The 17,223-nt window shown below is 39.4% G+C and overlaps 1 protein-coding gene across 1 annotated transcript; it reads right to left on the bottom strand.

Annotated features, from left to right (window-relative positions):
- Nucleotides 1-626: 626 nt before the first annotated feature.
- Nucleotides 627-4,453, bottom strand: LOC121974852 (NEP1-interacting protein 1-like). Its single transcript, XM_042526110.1, has 6 exons — nucleotides 4,331-4,453; nucleotides 3,804-3,966; nucleotides 2,603-2,781; nucleotides 1,598-1,681; nucleotides 1,338-1,505; nucleotides 627-934 (listed from the first exon to the last, which is right to left on the bottom strand). Exons 1-6 carry the CDS (start codon nucleotides 4,436-4,438, stop codon nucleotides 812-814), a joined length of 825 nt encoding a protein of 274 aa, XP_042382044.1. The 5' UTR covers nucleotides 4,439-4,453; the 3' UTR covers nucleotides 627-811.
- Nucleotides 4,454-17,223: the final 12,770 nt, after the last annotated feature.

Raw genomic sequence — 17,223 nt, 5'->3', positions numbered from 1 at the left:
TATACTTCTTTACATACAATTAAAAAGGAAAATGGACTCATCCAAGGAGCTTGCTTAACTGCGGTATTATGTTCTTCGGGAAATTACTAGGCGCATAGCGGTTTGGATCATAAATGACTAATCGAGTATCACATGACTTAATATATATCACAAGATGCATGATGCAATTTGAGCCTCTAATGTTTAGCTAGGGTGTCACGTTTCTTCAAAGATATGCAAAGCATGTGACACTTAGGGTTCTTGATGCTTCGTTAGGATCACATTTGACCTAATGATACTTGTATGCTATGGAGGTCTCTTTTAGTTGATACATGGGATGTGTTTCAACCTTCTTTTACAATAATTCATTTCATTGAGTGAGTATTATATAATGTATTATGTGCATAACTATGGTTAAATTAGACATCTTCGTTTACCTTTTTTATTTAATTGTTGTTTAACATTTTGTGGTGTCTTCTAGTGAAACTCTCCTACCAATTACATTTTCACTTATATGCTTATATTCAAATTAGTCTGAGGTGAATGGTAAGATGTCGTGTCATATTATTAGACGGACTACTAGAAATTGTCAGTATCATGCTGATTTCATGAATTACCTCAATAGTCTGCTCATGCAAACAAAGGGATTTGCTGATTACTCTACAAAATTATGCATCTTATATAAGCATTCTATAGCTACAATATCACGATCCACGAGGATGTGCAAACAAAAGGTGAGCAAGTAGAAATGTAGAAGAAAAAAACAATTACTCTACTAAAAGATAGAATTCAAGTTACTCTCTAGTTGAGGAATTTACAGGGGTTAAATCATCTAGATATCTCTTCTACAAAGTGGACAAGAGCCATGCCTGACGAGCCAACTGTCGATGCATGGCAAATGGAACAAGTGTTGGCAATGAGGCAGACTCCTCACTGTTTCATCGAATTGGAAGTCCTGAAACCATAATTCAATCATCCATTGTTAATAACTACAAAATAATTCATCAAAATTATAATGAAAATATGCTAGTGGAATTATTGTATAACCAAGATGGCAGCATGATCCTAATACTACAAATTATCACTATGATTCATTCATTCTTAGTATAACATCATCCTTCTTAGTAATTTTAACTAAGTTGTTTTAAGCATAGAACACCAAGAAATACTAGTCATTCTTTTCACTATGATTCATGCATAGAACATCTTATGCATCCTCATTAGCTGCCTTTGCTTTTTAATAGTTTAATTGAAATTTTATGAGCGCAACTTTTAAGTTCTATCTGATGTTTTTGATAGAGCTTCAAAACATAATCTTAAAGCACATCTATATCTTATATATGAGCAAGGAAATCTACCTGCAGGCATACTGAACAGCAGAATTTGTCCCCTGCAGCTTCAATATTTGCGGCAGTAATTTTGATTTCTGGGAGCCTTCTCACAGAATCCATGGATAACCCACATGCCGTGCTATCTATTTCGAATAAATCAGAAGTCTCCATCGAGGGCAAGTTAATAGCACTCATCTGCACTCGAATAAAATTTAGTTAGATTAAAATAATGTAGCATTAATATCCTCCTTTCAAATGCTTATTTACAGCTCAGAAAGAGCATGTACCTGGCTTTGCACTGCATTCTGCATCGCTGGGCCAACCTTTTCTCGAACAATTCTTCCACTCAATAGGCTACAAATTATGTCAAGCTGCAAGACAATCACGCTTGAAATCACTTTTCAAGAAAGAAAAAATAATGCTGAATTATTGTTTTGAATAATCTTAAAACTGAAACTTTGGAGTAATAATAGAGCTTTAAGTCATCAATATATTCATTTCATATAGAACATGCAAGTCGATTATTTTGTATTTACTCTTTAATACAATCTCTTCTTCAATCCTAGGAGGTCTTTTATTAATTAATTGCAAATGCATATTTGATTAAACCATGAAAACATATTCTACCATTGAATTTAAGAAAATATTATGGCATGTTAAGCTGATGTTTGGCTTGTCAATACGTGAGAAACTAGAGTTATCAAAGTATCATTACCAAAATAAGTACCATTTAACTCCTAACAACAACAACCACCAAGCTTTATCCCATTAGATGGGGTCTGGCTACCATATAACTCCTAAATAAGTATAATTGTGCATTTATTTTACAACAAACTTATATTGATTAATTCCTACAAAAAGATTCTGACTAAGCCGTGCTAGATGAAAGCATACTACACCATGTTATGCGGCCAAAACTGTGCAAAGTTTTATAGTATTTGAGAAATATTGATCAATACTGACTGTTTAAGTCGCCAACTAACATGATCAATTGATTAAGCCCTAAAATTTGTAAAAATAATATAGACCAAACTGTTTAAACTGTTAATATTGGATATTGAAGATATATCCTATTTTAAGCCCTCTATTGAATGAATTATTTAGCAAATTCCCTTTAGTTATGTTTTTACTCCATTGAATATGAAAAATATTATGCCGCGCATCTAATCTGTTTAGATTCATATAACATTTCGACAATTGGCATAGAGGATATTCTTCTAGACTGCAATTATTTTCATCATAGAATACATTACAGTGAAGTTCTCTGGTGCTATTAGATTAATCTGACTTACCACATATAAAACACTCCAAATTCCTGATTCCCTGGAGTTCCACAAATAGAGAGATGACTCAACAGCTTCAATGGAGAAGACTGCCCCTGAAATAGCTCCAATTCCAGCCCCACGTATTAAGCCGCTCTCAGTAGCTAGGCCGATAAGAGCGCCGGTGATTGCCCCTACTAGTGAACCAACTGCACATAAGAAAATAACAACATCAAGATGAAAAAATGAACCCCAAACAAAGAAAACTTCCAAACTAAACAAAAGTAGAAGTGAGCAGGAATAACCTAAAGAACGTTTTCTTCTGTAAAAGTACTTAGATTATTTAGTTAACGTGCCTATCCATAAAGTTGTTCAAATTCAGATATAGCGCAAACAATTAAATTATCAATTTATTCTAAGAAGATGATCAGTCCAACTTGCTTCACTAGCTCATTAATCCCTAGCCACTTGGTGGTTGTGAGCGTAATCACCTTTTACAATAATTCAGTAGCTCGTTAATCAAATTTAACACTATAGATCTGTATGTGGGGCAATAAGCAGTGTTCCAATTAAGTCTAAGGAATGGCGCAGAAAGGGAAAGGAACATTAAATGACCTATTAAATAGATCACCAAATATTTTGCATTAAAAATAAAAGAAAATTATTGCTGGGGCAACAATTCATATTATATTCATTATGCCACAAATATCAATAAAAATCTGCACGAAATAAAATAATTATATATTTATTGAAAAATAATTTAATAAATAAACAAAACTATATAAAGATATTAAATTATATTATGTATCAACCTATGAAGTATGTCTCATACGCTGCTCGCCCAAATTGTAGCAGCCCTGATATAGGATAAGACCAGCTAGGAGAAAAGCAAACGCGTTGAATGATACGATCCCAATTCTCTTAGATGAAATATAGCCGTATTTAACTGTAATCAATTGAAGCGGGCAGAACAATAGACGAAGTGAAACAGGAGCGAATCATAACAGATCACCCAGATAATTCGCATCAAAAGATAAATTCGAAACGATTGAAGCAGATTAAAGCAAGTGTATACCAAACTCGGCCTTCTGGCTAAGATTAAGGGTTTAATTTATTCTTTAAAAAAAAGGGAAAAAGAGAGAGATCAAAACATGCTCGAAGGGAGGCAATCGAAGGAAGAGAAGGAAAAAAAAAACGAAGAACAAAGCGAAGGGGAAAAGAAAACCCCTACCTGTTGCAAAAACACATGTGAGCACAGCACGCACGACTCTTTTTACCACGAGAGACACAGTGCATCGGCGGCCGCCTCTCTCCCTGCCTCTCCTGGTGGAAGACGGGAAGGAAGCAGAGGAGCTGAAGGAAGAAGAGCGAGCAAAGCCGTCCATTTCGTCGATCTGCTGGTGGATCAATACAAAGCGATGATAATAATATAGAAAGAGAAGGGGGATGCTTAAGGGCGAAGCGAAGGAGAGAGGGAAGGTGGAGAGGAAGGAGGCGAGCAATTAATGCAAAAGGAAACGGCCTTTTGAGGCCGTTGGCTTATTTAGCGGAGCGTGGCGTGAAGCAGCAGCAGCAGCGGATTGAAATTGAAGAGGTCGCGCCGTGGTTTTTGATTTCTGAACACCGGCCGAGTTCGTTTAGCTAAACCCCCAAATTGGACTTGCAGCTCACAAAGCCACACGCTTTGGATGAATCATCGAAAGCAATAACTGCTGAATTTTGACAGTGACGATAATTTCTTTTATTATTTCAACTTACATCGATTTGCTGCCGATCTTGAAGGGAAAGAAAGGGTGGATTGGTGGCGAATGGACTGGAGCAGGTTACCGATTGATCCAAGACGGCAACTACAGAGCTAACAAACATAGGCAATTAATAGGGTTCCCCAATTATTTAGCACTCCTTATTTTTTTTAAATATTATATTAAAATAATATTTTACTCATAATTTAATACCCCAAATTAGATTTTATTCAACCACTTCACTTACATTAATATTCAAATTACCCCTCCCTTAGTAGCAGTTGATTATGCTCACCCATATAGAGTCTATTCCTAGGTAATATAAAAAAAGATAAATTATGGGGTCGGCTTAAAATCATCTGTCAAGTGTCTAGAAAGTGAAAGAATTTTTTTTTTTTTTTTTAAGGACATGCATCTGTCAAAAATTGATCATTTATCCCACTATAATAAAGTTATCACCATTTAACTAATCTCATCTCATTCAATAACTTGAAAATTAGTTGAGATCAAAATAAAGGATACTTTTGACACATCCGAGAGACCTACGATGAGAAGCACTATAATAGTGTTGGAGTAGATTTTAAGCAATGACCTAATACAACTAGGTTGGCTGCTGATGGCTCGAGGTTCATAAGAGATCAAAGAAAGTTGTATGAGGTAAACTAAGAGAATGTAGGTGAGAAGCATCGAGACATGTAGTAGGATTGTAAACAAGTTAAGACGAGTCAAGTTTTAGGATGTTCAAATTTGTTTGATGTAATCGAGTCAAGTCGAACCGAGTTAAAATGAATCAAGCTATTGAAATGATTGTTCAAGTTTGACTTGGATTATTTTTTATGAGCTTGAGCTTGGTTCAGGCTTAGATGTTATCGAGCTCTCGATTTAAGTTTGTTTGATTGTTTAAAAATTTTACTTATTTGATTGATTATTGAACTTGATAATTCAAACTTGTTTGTTTTATTTTAAAAGTTTTTTTTATTTATTTAGTACATTGATAAATGTTTTATTAATGAACATGGTTCGTGAATATTATTCGCAAATATTGTTCACGAATATTGTTCATGAACATTATATACGAACATTAACGAGCTAAGTTCTAACTTGCTTGTTTAGTTTAACGAGTTATTTAAGCTTGTTTATTTAATTTACCTTATGTATATTGAACAAATATAAATAAACTTTTATCAAGCTGAACATCAAGTTTATTCACAAATATTTGATTTGTAAGGTTATAAATATAGTCTCACATTGAAACACATGGGAAAGATCATGAATTTATAAAAAAAAAAAGATATCTCCATTGGTATGCACCCTTTTAGGTAGTGCCCAAAAATAAAACACATGAGTGCTTAGGCCCAAAGTAAATAATATTATATGATTCTGTCCAGAATCTGAGAAGATGGCGAGCTGGGAATGTGGCATTCTCTTTGACTCGATGAAGACTTTTCGCGATTTGCAAAATAAGGAACGTTAGTACCGAGCCAAGAAAGAGTTCCCGACGTTGACCCTCTAATGCTCAAGTCAATTACTGGTAATGTGTAAAATAGCAAAAAATTGTAGCACAACAGACAAGTCAAAAAGTGTCCCTGACACCAGTCCTTAAGCAGTCAAGCAACTCTCTAATGTGGTAGCCTAGAAGCTTTTAAAGTACGATTTGTATGTTTGACATGCTCCATTGTCAGCGACACAAACTCCCAAAAGGATGTAATAAAGTAGTCAGCAGTCTGCACGTGGCCGATCGACCGCTGCTCAGGCGGATAGTCCCTATTTGAGTGTACTGCACTGAACTATTGACCCACTTTCTGTTTGGTTGTTGTTATCGCAGGGTTGCTCTTTGTCCGACCGGCCACACCTCCCTTTTAAGGGTACTGGTTTGATAGAGTTGTTGCTCGACTATGGGCCTTAACCGTGGGCTTTCACTGAGTAGCCGCTCAGACACGATTTGGGCTGACTGGGTGGTCACGTTCGGCCTGCCAAACGTCGCGCAACTCAGCTCAATCAATTTGCTTCCCGAGCTAGGGCCTTTGATTGCTCTGACTTTGACCTCCACATCCGCTACCTATCTTCTACTCTGGCCCACTGGCGGGGCCTCTTTTCATCACCGTATTACAAGTCTTCCCCTCAAGTCTAGTCAAAAGAAGCTGCAAGTCCGATTGACTGGACGATTAGTATATTTGGGAGCTCTTTTCTTCTCGACTCAGTGTTCTAAGGTTTATAGTTGTCGGTCGGCTGATGATGTCTCTGACTCAATGGTTTATAGCTATCATCGGCTACTACTGTTCTCTACACCGGCATCTATAACTGTCGCTCAGCGGTATCTTGGTCAGCACTTATTTGTTTTTTTGGATCCTTGTTAATCTATGCTCTGACTATCGTGCCCCTTAATTATTGTTGATGTCACCCTGATTTCTTGAAACTCATTTAAATCTTTGCCCATTAATGCAGAGCATGCCTGGCCACACCTGATAATCATGCTTTCTACTTAGCCATTAATGTCACCTATAACAGAATGCCACGTGTCACCCCTCTATGTTGTCGTATGCGTGATGTGATAGACGGTTGTTTGGGTTTGATGTGACGGCTACCTTTTTGAATTCAATGGTCGTGATGAAGCCTCATTTTCCAAACTCTAGATTGGACGACCTGGAGCGACCATAGATAGAGTTTTTAAGCCCGTACTTTTTCTTTTTGCTCCATTGCCTTCCTCACTCTCGCCTTCTTCCTTCTATTCACCGCTGACGGTCTCTACTACTCCAGTAAGTTCCTCCTTCTTTTTCGCTTCGATCTATGATCCCTGTCCGTTATCCCATGACCCACTCTTCTTCTCCTCCTCGAGCCATTGCCGACTTATGGTATACCTCCATAGAATCTGATTTCAATGGGGATGAGATCGTCCAAATGTAAATGACTTACCACATCCTCGAAGACTACTAAATTGCTATCCCTTCTGCCTATGCGTGCTCCCACACTTCGTCGGACTTTCTCCCCTTCTTCAAAGATCAATTTTTGGCTGGCTCCCGTTTTCCGATTCACCCTTTTTCTCTAATGTATGTAGATATTTCCACATTCCTCTGCTCCATTTGGTGCATAATTCATTTAGATTATTGTGTGGTGTGTTAATAGTATTCCGTCTATAAAAAATTTCACTCATACCCCGTATTTTCCATTTTTTCTACTATGTCAAACTATCCGAGTCAGACACCTTCCTCCTCTAAAGCTGAGTGGGCTCTGTGTTTTTTGATAAAATGTCTTCTTCCAATAAGCACCGAACATACTTCTTCGTTCACCTTCCTACCAGCCCCCTTTCTCGACCAGCTAGACAATGGAGCTTCCCAAACCCCCTGCCCTTCGGAATATTGTTGGGAGTCGTCCTTCCTTCAAGCAACCTCTTATCTGGCTGAGCAGAAATATCACATATATAAGCTGCTGTTGGAGGACATTCTATACAATTTTGGGGTGAGTCCCATCCAAACTTGGTTGTTCTGCACTTTAGGTAAACTATCCTCTTCTTTGTTGCTTCAGGGGGCTAATTGATTTCATTTCCTTTTGTACAACTAAAGTCATGTTGAGGACCACGCAGAGCGGCAAGTACAAGCTTACCGATGTAGAAATCAATGCCAAGGCAGTGGCCAAAATGGTAAGTCGGGGCTTGCTATCGGTCGAACACTTTAACAAGCCGACCGGCTAAGAAAGTGTCAATCGGGTGGCGCCCAACGATGCAACAGCAGCTACTGGCGAGTTGCCCCCTGAGCAGCCCTCGATGTCACCCATCGCTGTCCCATCTGAGTTGGCCACTTTTGATGAGTCGTTGATCCAATGTCGCAAAAGGCACCAAGTGGAGTCTTTCCGCTCGGCTCCTCCGCCTTTAGAGGCTCGCTCTTCTATGCTGACCCCCCCCCCCCCCCCCCCCCCCCAAACCGAGCACAGCGAGTCTTCTTTTCCCGTGCTTCTAGATAGGTCGGCTCCTCAACCCACTCTGCCCTCATTTGATCGGGCACCTTCCTTGTCTGAGCTGCAAACCAGGGTGATATATGCACCGTCGGTCACCTATCTATCGCCTCCCCTGGCCCGTATGGAGGGACTGCCTTCCATTATTCACTCTTCCAAGATGTCCAGGTCCCAGGCCCCAACTACTTTAGAGCCTACCGATCCGAGCAGCCGTAGGCACATTAAAGGTCATCATTCGCTTACCGACTTACGCATGGCGCCGTCCGAATGATATTGAGCCACTCTCCTCAGGCATCAGATCCATATTCAAGGACCCTTGGCGTAAGTCTGGGCGGATGCTTGGACTTGAGCGGCGACCATTTCGGCCGGTGAGCTTGTGGACAAGTTCACTCAGAATTCTACTAGGGTAAGTTATACAGCTTCAAACCTTTACAGTTCCCGATCGACCATAACCGGTTGCTTTCGATTGAAGTTCTGGGTAGATAGTCTAGCACTATGCCAAAGGCTCGCCTTCTTAGAGTGCGAGAATCAGCAACTTCGTGCTCCGGTCAGATAGACAGACACCTCTCAAGCCCGGGTTGAGCAAATGGTTGCCAAAGTCGCTCAGCTGAAAAAAGACTTGGAACGTAACTCCGAGCCGCCGCTGGGCTCTGAGCAAGCACTCACCGTGGAGAAGAAAAAGAGCCAAGACCAAGTCTACCAGCTTGATCGGCTGGCTAAGCAGGCCCAACATTTTGAGTCCCAGATTAATTCTACCAACGTCAGGAAACTTTGAGCCATTGAAGATCTAGACCTCAAGAATAAGGAGGCTCGAGCCTTGGCGCAGAAGTTGAAAGAGGTAGAAGAATCTCTGGCGATAGAGCAAGCCAGCTAGACGACGGAGTGTTTGACGAGTGAGCTTCAGCTCGGTGAGTGCCAACGCGCGATCAACGAAAAAAACATCGAGCTGGTTGCGCTGAAGGCTAAATTGGAGGCATCTAAGACCGCATTTGACAAGTTTAGAGAGGAGGAGCCCGATCGACAGGAATCCTTCCGGGTGAAGTATCTTCGCTCCCTGGAATTCAACGAAGTGTTTGCTAACCTGATCCTTCACCTTTTTTACTATGGAATTGACGACACTATCCAACAGCTAAAGGACAACGGCCACCTCCTCCCCCTCCCCCCTTGGAAGCCTCCACCAAAATTGTAAAAAGGGAGCGATCACCAACTCCCTTCCCGACTAAGTACTTGACTATTTTGCATAGTCTTTTCTTAAGTTTTTCTACTCTTTTTTGTATTGCCTAGCACTACTTGTAAAACTTTCACAAGTATGAATTAATATGATTTTGTTCAGTGCCATTGAGCTCTTGGTTTGAGAATCTTCCATAGTTTTCAAATGTGAGTCCTGACGTTCCCGCTCATCACAGTTAAGCGACAAATTGGTTTATTGCACTTCATGTGAGAGTTTCGCTTGCTCATAACTTGCTCGATCGGGTCAAGGATCTCTAGCCCTCAATGCCAGGGCTAAGCTTACTTATAATACGGTCACTCAACATGTTAGTCTTTGACACTTAGCATGAGAGCTAAGCTCACTTATAATACAGCTCTTGGCACGTGAGTCTTTGACACTTAGCGTAAGGGATGAGCTCACTTATAACACGACCACTCGGCTCGTGAGTTTTTGACATTTGGCGTGATTTCTAAGCTCACTTATAGCACGGTCGCTCGGCATGTAAGTCTTTTACACTTGGCGTGAGGGCTAACTCACTTATAACATGGTCACTTGGCACGTGAGTCTTTGACACTTAACGTGAGAGCTAAGCTCACTTATAACATGACTGCTCGACACGTGAGTCTTTGATACTTAACGTGAGAGCTAAGCTCATTTATAACATGACCGTTCGACACATGAATCTATGACACTTGGTGTGAGGGCTAAGCTTACTTATAACACGGCGATTCGGCACGTAAGTCTTTGACACCTAGCGAATCTTTGTTTTTTTTTTTTTTTGCATTCATAGAATAAATAGTGCTACAATTTACATCAATTCTACTGTACACTTACTATCCCACCCAATAGTGTTACAGATGGTTTGTGCTCCATGGTCGATCGAGGTTCCTTCCATTTTCATCCTGCAGATAATACGATCTTAAGCTGAGCTTCTGTATCACCTTGTAGGGCCCTCCCCATGGTGCTTCTAGCTTGGTCACATCGTCGACCGACTTCAGTCTTTTCTAGATAAAGTCATCGACCTGGAATGATCTGGGAATAACTCGCCTGCTGTAATTTTGCTTCATCCTCTGTCGATATGTTGCCAATCTGACGATGACTTTATCTCTAACTTAGTCTATCATATCTAGCTCCATAAGTCGCCGCTTGGGATTGTCTTCGTCGTATAGTTGTCGCCGATCAGACTCTATGCCGATCTCAATCAACACCACTGTTTCTCCTCCATACACCAAGTGGAATGGCGTAATGCCAGTGGCCTCCTGAGGAGTGGTGTGATAACACCATAGCACGCTCGATAGCTCATCAACCCAGTAAAAAATAGTCCACTACTACGAGCAAAAATCTTCTCTGATCGATCACTATGGAGAAATATTCCACAATGTCCACGTCCCACTGGTCAAACGGACATGACACAATGGATGCTTTCAACACTTTAGTTGGTCGGTGTGGTATGTTCTGATATTTTTAACAAGAGAGGCAAGTGGATACTATCCGAGCGGCATCTGCCTGCAAGGTAGGCCAAAAGTATCCCACCAATAGGATTTTTCTTGCCAATGAGGGTTTGCCTGGATGATTGCCACAGGAGTCTTGATGAACTTCCTGCAAGATGTATTGGATGTCCTTCAATCCAACACACTTGAGCAGTGACCTCGAAAAGGCTCTCTTATACAGCTGGTCTCCTATTAATGTGAACCGTCCGACCCTCTTTTTCAGCAGTCGAGTCTGCTCCTGGTCGGCTGGTGTATTGCCCAACCTAAGGAACTCGATCAAGGCATCCTCCAGTCGTTTAAGATCCCTCATGTAGCCGGTCTCTCGATATGAGCCACCAATAATTCCTACTCAATTGGCTCATCCAACACTATAGGGGTTAGGGAGCTTGCTAATTTTGTCAGCTCGTTTGCATGCTGATTTTCTATCTGGGGGATCTTTTAAATAATTACTTCTTGAAATATGTTCTTCAACTTTTCAAATGCTTCGGCGTATAGCCTTAGCCTAGTCTTATTTATTTCAAAAGTCTCCAATAGCTATTATGCTGCCAATTATTAGTTCGAGTGGATAAGGATCAGAGTGACTCCTACATACCAAGTCGCTTGCAGCCCGATGATCAATGTTTCATACTCTACTTCGTTGTTCGTGGCCCGATAGTCCAGCCAAATGAACAACTACATTCAATTTTCATGTGGTGATATCAGAAGTATGCACACACCACTGCCTTGCCTTGTGGATGATCCATCCACGTAGATCTTCCAAGTCACCTCCCGCTCGGCGTTTTGTACCTTTGTCACAAAGTTAGCTAAGACGTTCACCTTGACCATCGATCTGGGCTGGTATGTATGTCAAATTTGCTTAGCTCTGTAGTCCACTTGATGAGTCGATCAGATGCTTGAGGGTTGAGGAGAACTCACCCCAGAGCGTTGTTAGTTAATACAATTATAGGATGCTATAAAAAGTATGGGCATAACCTCCGAATGATGAGGATAAGCATGTACGCCAACTTCTCAAGACAGGTATAGCGGCATTCGACATCTTTTAATATATGACTCAAGAAATATACTGACTATTTTCAGTGTCATTCTGTCGCACCAACCCTGAGCCAACTGCCCGCTCTGTAGACGACAAGTAAATTCAGAGCGACTCGCCAGTGATGGGCTTTGCCAATACAGGTAAGGAATTTAGATAATTCTTAAGATCTTGCAGCGCTTTATCGAACTTGGCATCCCATTGAAATTTTGTAGCTCGACGTAGAACTCTGAAGAACGAGTGACTCCGATTGGATGATTTGGAGATGAATCTTGATAATGCTGTGATCCGTTCGGTCAACCGTTGAACCTCCTTAAGGTTGAGAGGAGGAGTCATGTCTTGAAGTGCCTTGACTTTATTTGGATTCACCTCGATCCCCCGCTCGATCACGATATAACCGAGGAAGTGTCTTCTTCTTGTTCTGAACATGCACTTGCTTGAATTGAGCTTGATACCATACCTCCTCAACGTTCGGCTGGTCTCCTCAATATCTGTACAAAGATTAGTGGCTCGGAGGTATTTAATCAGAATGTCATCGACATATGCCTGCATGTTCCGCCCGATCTACCCTCGGAGCACCTTATTCGTCAACCTTTGGTGGGTTACTCCTGCGTTCTTTAATTCGAATGACATCACATTATAACAGAAGGTCCCGTCGATCATGATAAAACTAACCTTCTCCCGATATTCTTTGGTAAGCGGCACCTGGTGATAGCCCTAGTACGCATCCAACATGCAAATCAGTTCGCAACCTGCCGTCGAGTACACCATCTTATCAATGCGTGGCAGCGGGTAATAATCCTTTGGACAGACCTTATTCAAGTCTCAAAAGTCAATGCAAACTCATCATTTATTGCTCGGCTTAGAGACTAGCACTACATTAGCCAGCCAGCTCAGGAATTATACCTCGCTATGTGGTCGGCCTCCAGCATCATTTCTACTTCTGCTCGGATTATTTGATTTTGCTCCGAGCTGAAGTCTCTTTTTTTTTTGTTTCACCCTCCTTGCATTCGGCCGGACATGTAGCTCATGTTGGGTGATAGTCGGCGAAATGTTTGGGAGTTCATGTGTTGCACATGCGAACACATCGTGGTTCTGCCTTAGGCAGACAACAAGCTTCTTCTTTTGTTTCGCATCCAAGTCGGCCACGATGAAAGTCGTGACTTTCAGTCTGTTGGGATGCACTTGGACTTCTTCTTTCAAGTCATATACTAGGGTAGGAGGCTCCTCTAGAATTGCGTTTACCTCCAGCCATGAACCTTTTCGTTCGGCCCGTGACTTTACCCTTATCATCTCGACGTAGTATCACTGAGCCGTAAGTTGATCACCCTTGACTTTCTCGACTAAATTATTCATGAGGAATTTAATATTCTAACAAAATATGAATACTATCCTCCAGAATTCATTCAGAATTGGTCGACCAAGAATAATATTATAGGCGAATGGGACATCAACCATAATAAAATTCGCCGTACATGTTCTCTTTAACGACTCTTTTATGAGGGATACAGCTAGCAAGTTATTGTAAGTTGGGGCTTGTGGTTTGTAATAAACAACATAACAAGTGAAATTAAGTCATGCAACAATCAACTAAACACTGCTTGTGTCAGAGGAGTTAATGAATATAATATTTTTATTCGTGGTTGAGTAGATTGAGGTCGATAAATAATCCATTTATGATAAATTGACTAATATACTAACATGAAAAGCAAAATGGAATTGCTGCTATGCAATAATGATTAGATTGCAAAGACTAATCAATTGATGGTGTAGAGTGCAGATCAATCGATTATTGGGTGGTAGATAACTCGAGATATTGGAGGATTAAAGAAGAGTTTGGTAAAGGCATGAAAGTTGATGAGAATAAGATGAGTTAAGCTTTATCAGAGGTTTTCCTTCTTTCTCTAAGCTGTATTGTAATTCCTTTGTATTCTTGTGATTAAGACATCTTTAAATGATTTCTTTAAAAATTATTATCAAGTTATTAAAGTTATAAAACGAATATTTAAAAATATTTTTTTGTTTAATCATGAATACGTAGATTGTTGTAAAATTGAATGCCCTAAAAATGTAAATATATATAATAGTGATCTTACCCACTTGATGAATTAAAAATTGCATAAGACATCTTTACAGGATGGTACAATAACAAAATATTTAAAAAAAAATTAACGGCCATTTACCAAAGGAGACGTCAAGATTTATAAATTTACCAAAAAAAAAAAACATTATATTTTGTAATGTTCTACCCTCCGGTCTTTCATAACATGCTACATAACATGCAGGCTCGCGAGATTTATGATTTAATTGATTTTTTTTAATAACATTTTCATATGTTTAGAAATATCAAAATAAATAATGAAGAATATTTTTAAATTTTTTATAGTCTTAAAAATTTACATGACCTAAAATGAGTTTAATCAGATTTATCTAAGTCTATCAATGAGTTTCAACTAAAACCTACTTATGAACTTAGGAGTCTATTAGTATCTCCATTATTTATTTCGACTTCTCCGGAGGTATTAAAAATATTATTAAAAAAATTGACTCTAAACCTTTCAGAGTGTTGAGGTTGCAAGATTACAAATAAAATTCCATATTGAAACATATAAAACATATTATGAGTTTAAAAGAGAAAGATATTTTTATTGGTATAAGACCTTTTGGCAGAGTCCAAAAATAAAATAATGAGGGCTTAAACCCAAAGTGGACAATATCATACGATTATAAAGATATCTTAATTCTTTTAGTTCTAACAGTTGATATCAGAGTCTGGACTGCCTAAAGGTCTAATCATCAATTGTGTATAAGAGTTATGCTCTAATTGAACCATATGAGTAAAATATTGACTTTAAACAAATAAAGTGTGTGGGGGGGGGGGGGGATCTCATGCCCGGATCAAGAGGACCAGATACCAGGTAGAGAAGCCCTAGTTGCGACTAGGCAAGAAAGCCCTAGTAAGTTAGTTGGACTGAGGGGCAGAAAATCTAGTAAGTCAGTTGGACTAAGGGGCAGGAAAACCTAGTAAGTCAGTTGGACTGAGCGACAAGGAAGTCCTAGTAGGTCAGTTGGACTGAGAGATAAGAAGACTTGGTGGGTCGAGTATCGGACGTCAAATAGATAGACTTTCGGTTTGAGGGGGGCTTGTGATCCTTTATTTGAGGGGAGACATTGTTGGGGTTGCAAGTGTTGGGATCTAGAGCGCCAAAGACATGGAAACGCAGCGGAAAAATTACTAGATCCTCTTATCCAGCAGATCCATGCAAAGGGAAGAAATATTTTCTTATTCATAATCTATACTAAGCTACATGATAGGATTATACCTTTGTTGCATGCCCTTCGCAATCCCGACAGCAACCTTTCTTCGGTGAAGATCTCAGCGCATTCAAGCGTCCGCGTCTCTACAGTATCCACACGAACAAGCCTTGTCTTTACTTGTCTCACAAACAAAGCAAGATGGAGAAGAAATCACAAGGTTGTGCTAGCAACCACAATGGTGATTTCAGCCAAGAGGAGGAAGAAGGAAGAAGAAAGAAGAAGAATGTCAAGGATCTCTTCACATTCACATCTAATGAAAATCACTTCCAAAATGATTTATATAACCATCCCATGGTATACTAAGAGTCTCCACCCTTTCATCTTCTAATCCAATGGCTCAAAATCAACCATTCAATCCAATGGTTGAATTTTGACCATTCAACTTCCTTTGTGAACTCAAGTTCACCCAATGAGTCTAACCTATTGATTCCCATGCAATTGAACTCAATCCAACAATTGGATCTCTTTGAGTCTAACTCAATGAGTCAAATTCGGATTACACTTAATCTATTGATTCATCACATGAACTCATCTTCATATCAACTTGTTCTTTGTGTGTGACCCTATAGGCTCTCGTAACGTTGGCAATGTACCCAAATCAACATTTGCGATACATAAACAATGAGTGACATCTAGCAAGGCATCATTGTTACCCAAGTGACGAGAAAGTCGAGATCCGACCTAACCTGTCCGTGGCTATCATCATGTATGATTTGGTCCCTCTATCTTTGATATCTAGATTGATCAATGAGGCATAGACAATATCATCCTCTTATCAATCTTTGTGTTTCTTGATCTCTAAGTAGACACACTTATCAAATAAGCTCAATATCTCATATTGACTTATTTACGCATGGTCGTGCTTTCTTGTGTCCTACTAATCAAGGGGCCCACAGATATCGCTTCCGTCATATGGAAGGGATATATCCCATCTACATCACTCACATCCCTCCGCATAATTCATTGCATACTCAGTGATCGACTTTATAGTCTACTCTGTTACGGGTGACGTTTGACGATACCAAAGTATACAACTCCTTATGTAGGGAACCGTAGTGACTTCAGGTCTAAGGACTATTCATACCAATAGTTACATGAGAATGTTTATGACACTCATACGACGATCCATGAAACATTCTCATGGCGGATCATTCAGTATATATTCTCTAATATATACCCATGTGTCAACCTGATATCTCATATCCATGACTTGTGAGATCAAGTCATCCGTTGACCTACATGCTAATCTCAACGCATTAATATTGTCCTTGTATATTAATGTTTGACTAGAAATAGTTAAGAGTAGTGTTCTCTACAATATCTCACTATCAATTCAACCAATTGATATATTGTAGATAAGAACCTACTACCTAAGGACATTATTATATTTATTCAATCGACACTGAACTGCAATCAATATAATAACCAACTTTGCCTTTTATTAATAATGATATATGATACAAAATAAGCCCTTTACAATCATCTCATAATTGGTACTAGGGCTAATACTAACAGCAAGGTTGCAAACAAAGTCTTACATTGGAAATATATGAAAAAGATCACGGGTTTTAAAAAGGAAGATATCTTCATTGGTATGAGACATTTTAAGTAGAGTCCAAAAATAAGCCCAAAGTAGATAATATCATACTATTATGGAGATATCTAAATTCTTTTGATCATAACAAGAAAAAGCCGAAAAAAGTAATGGAGGACACCATTGGATAAAATATTATTAAAAGGATCGACTCTAAGGCCTATATTGGGCATAATATAAATCATATCATATCTACAGGATTTATGATTTCACTAATTCTTTCGATAATATTTTAACACATCTAGAGAAGTCAAAATAAGTAATGGAAGGTACTGTTGGACTCCTTATAACCTCAGAAATCTATAATATCTAAAATGAG

This window comes from Zingiber officinale, chromosome 4B, assembly GCF_018446385.1.
Source record: "Zingiber officinale cultivar Zhangliang chromosome 4B, Zo_v1.1, whole genome shotgun sequence".
NCBI classification, from domain to species: Eukaryota; Viridiplantae; Streptophyta; class Magnoliopsida; order Zingiberales; family Zingiberaceae; genus Zingiber; species Zingiber officinale.
This window is presented reverse-complemented; position numbering and strand designations above follow the sequence as displayed.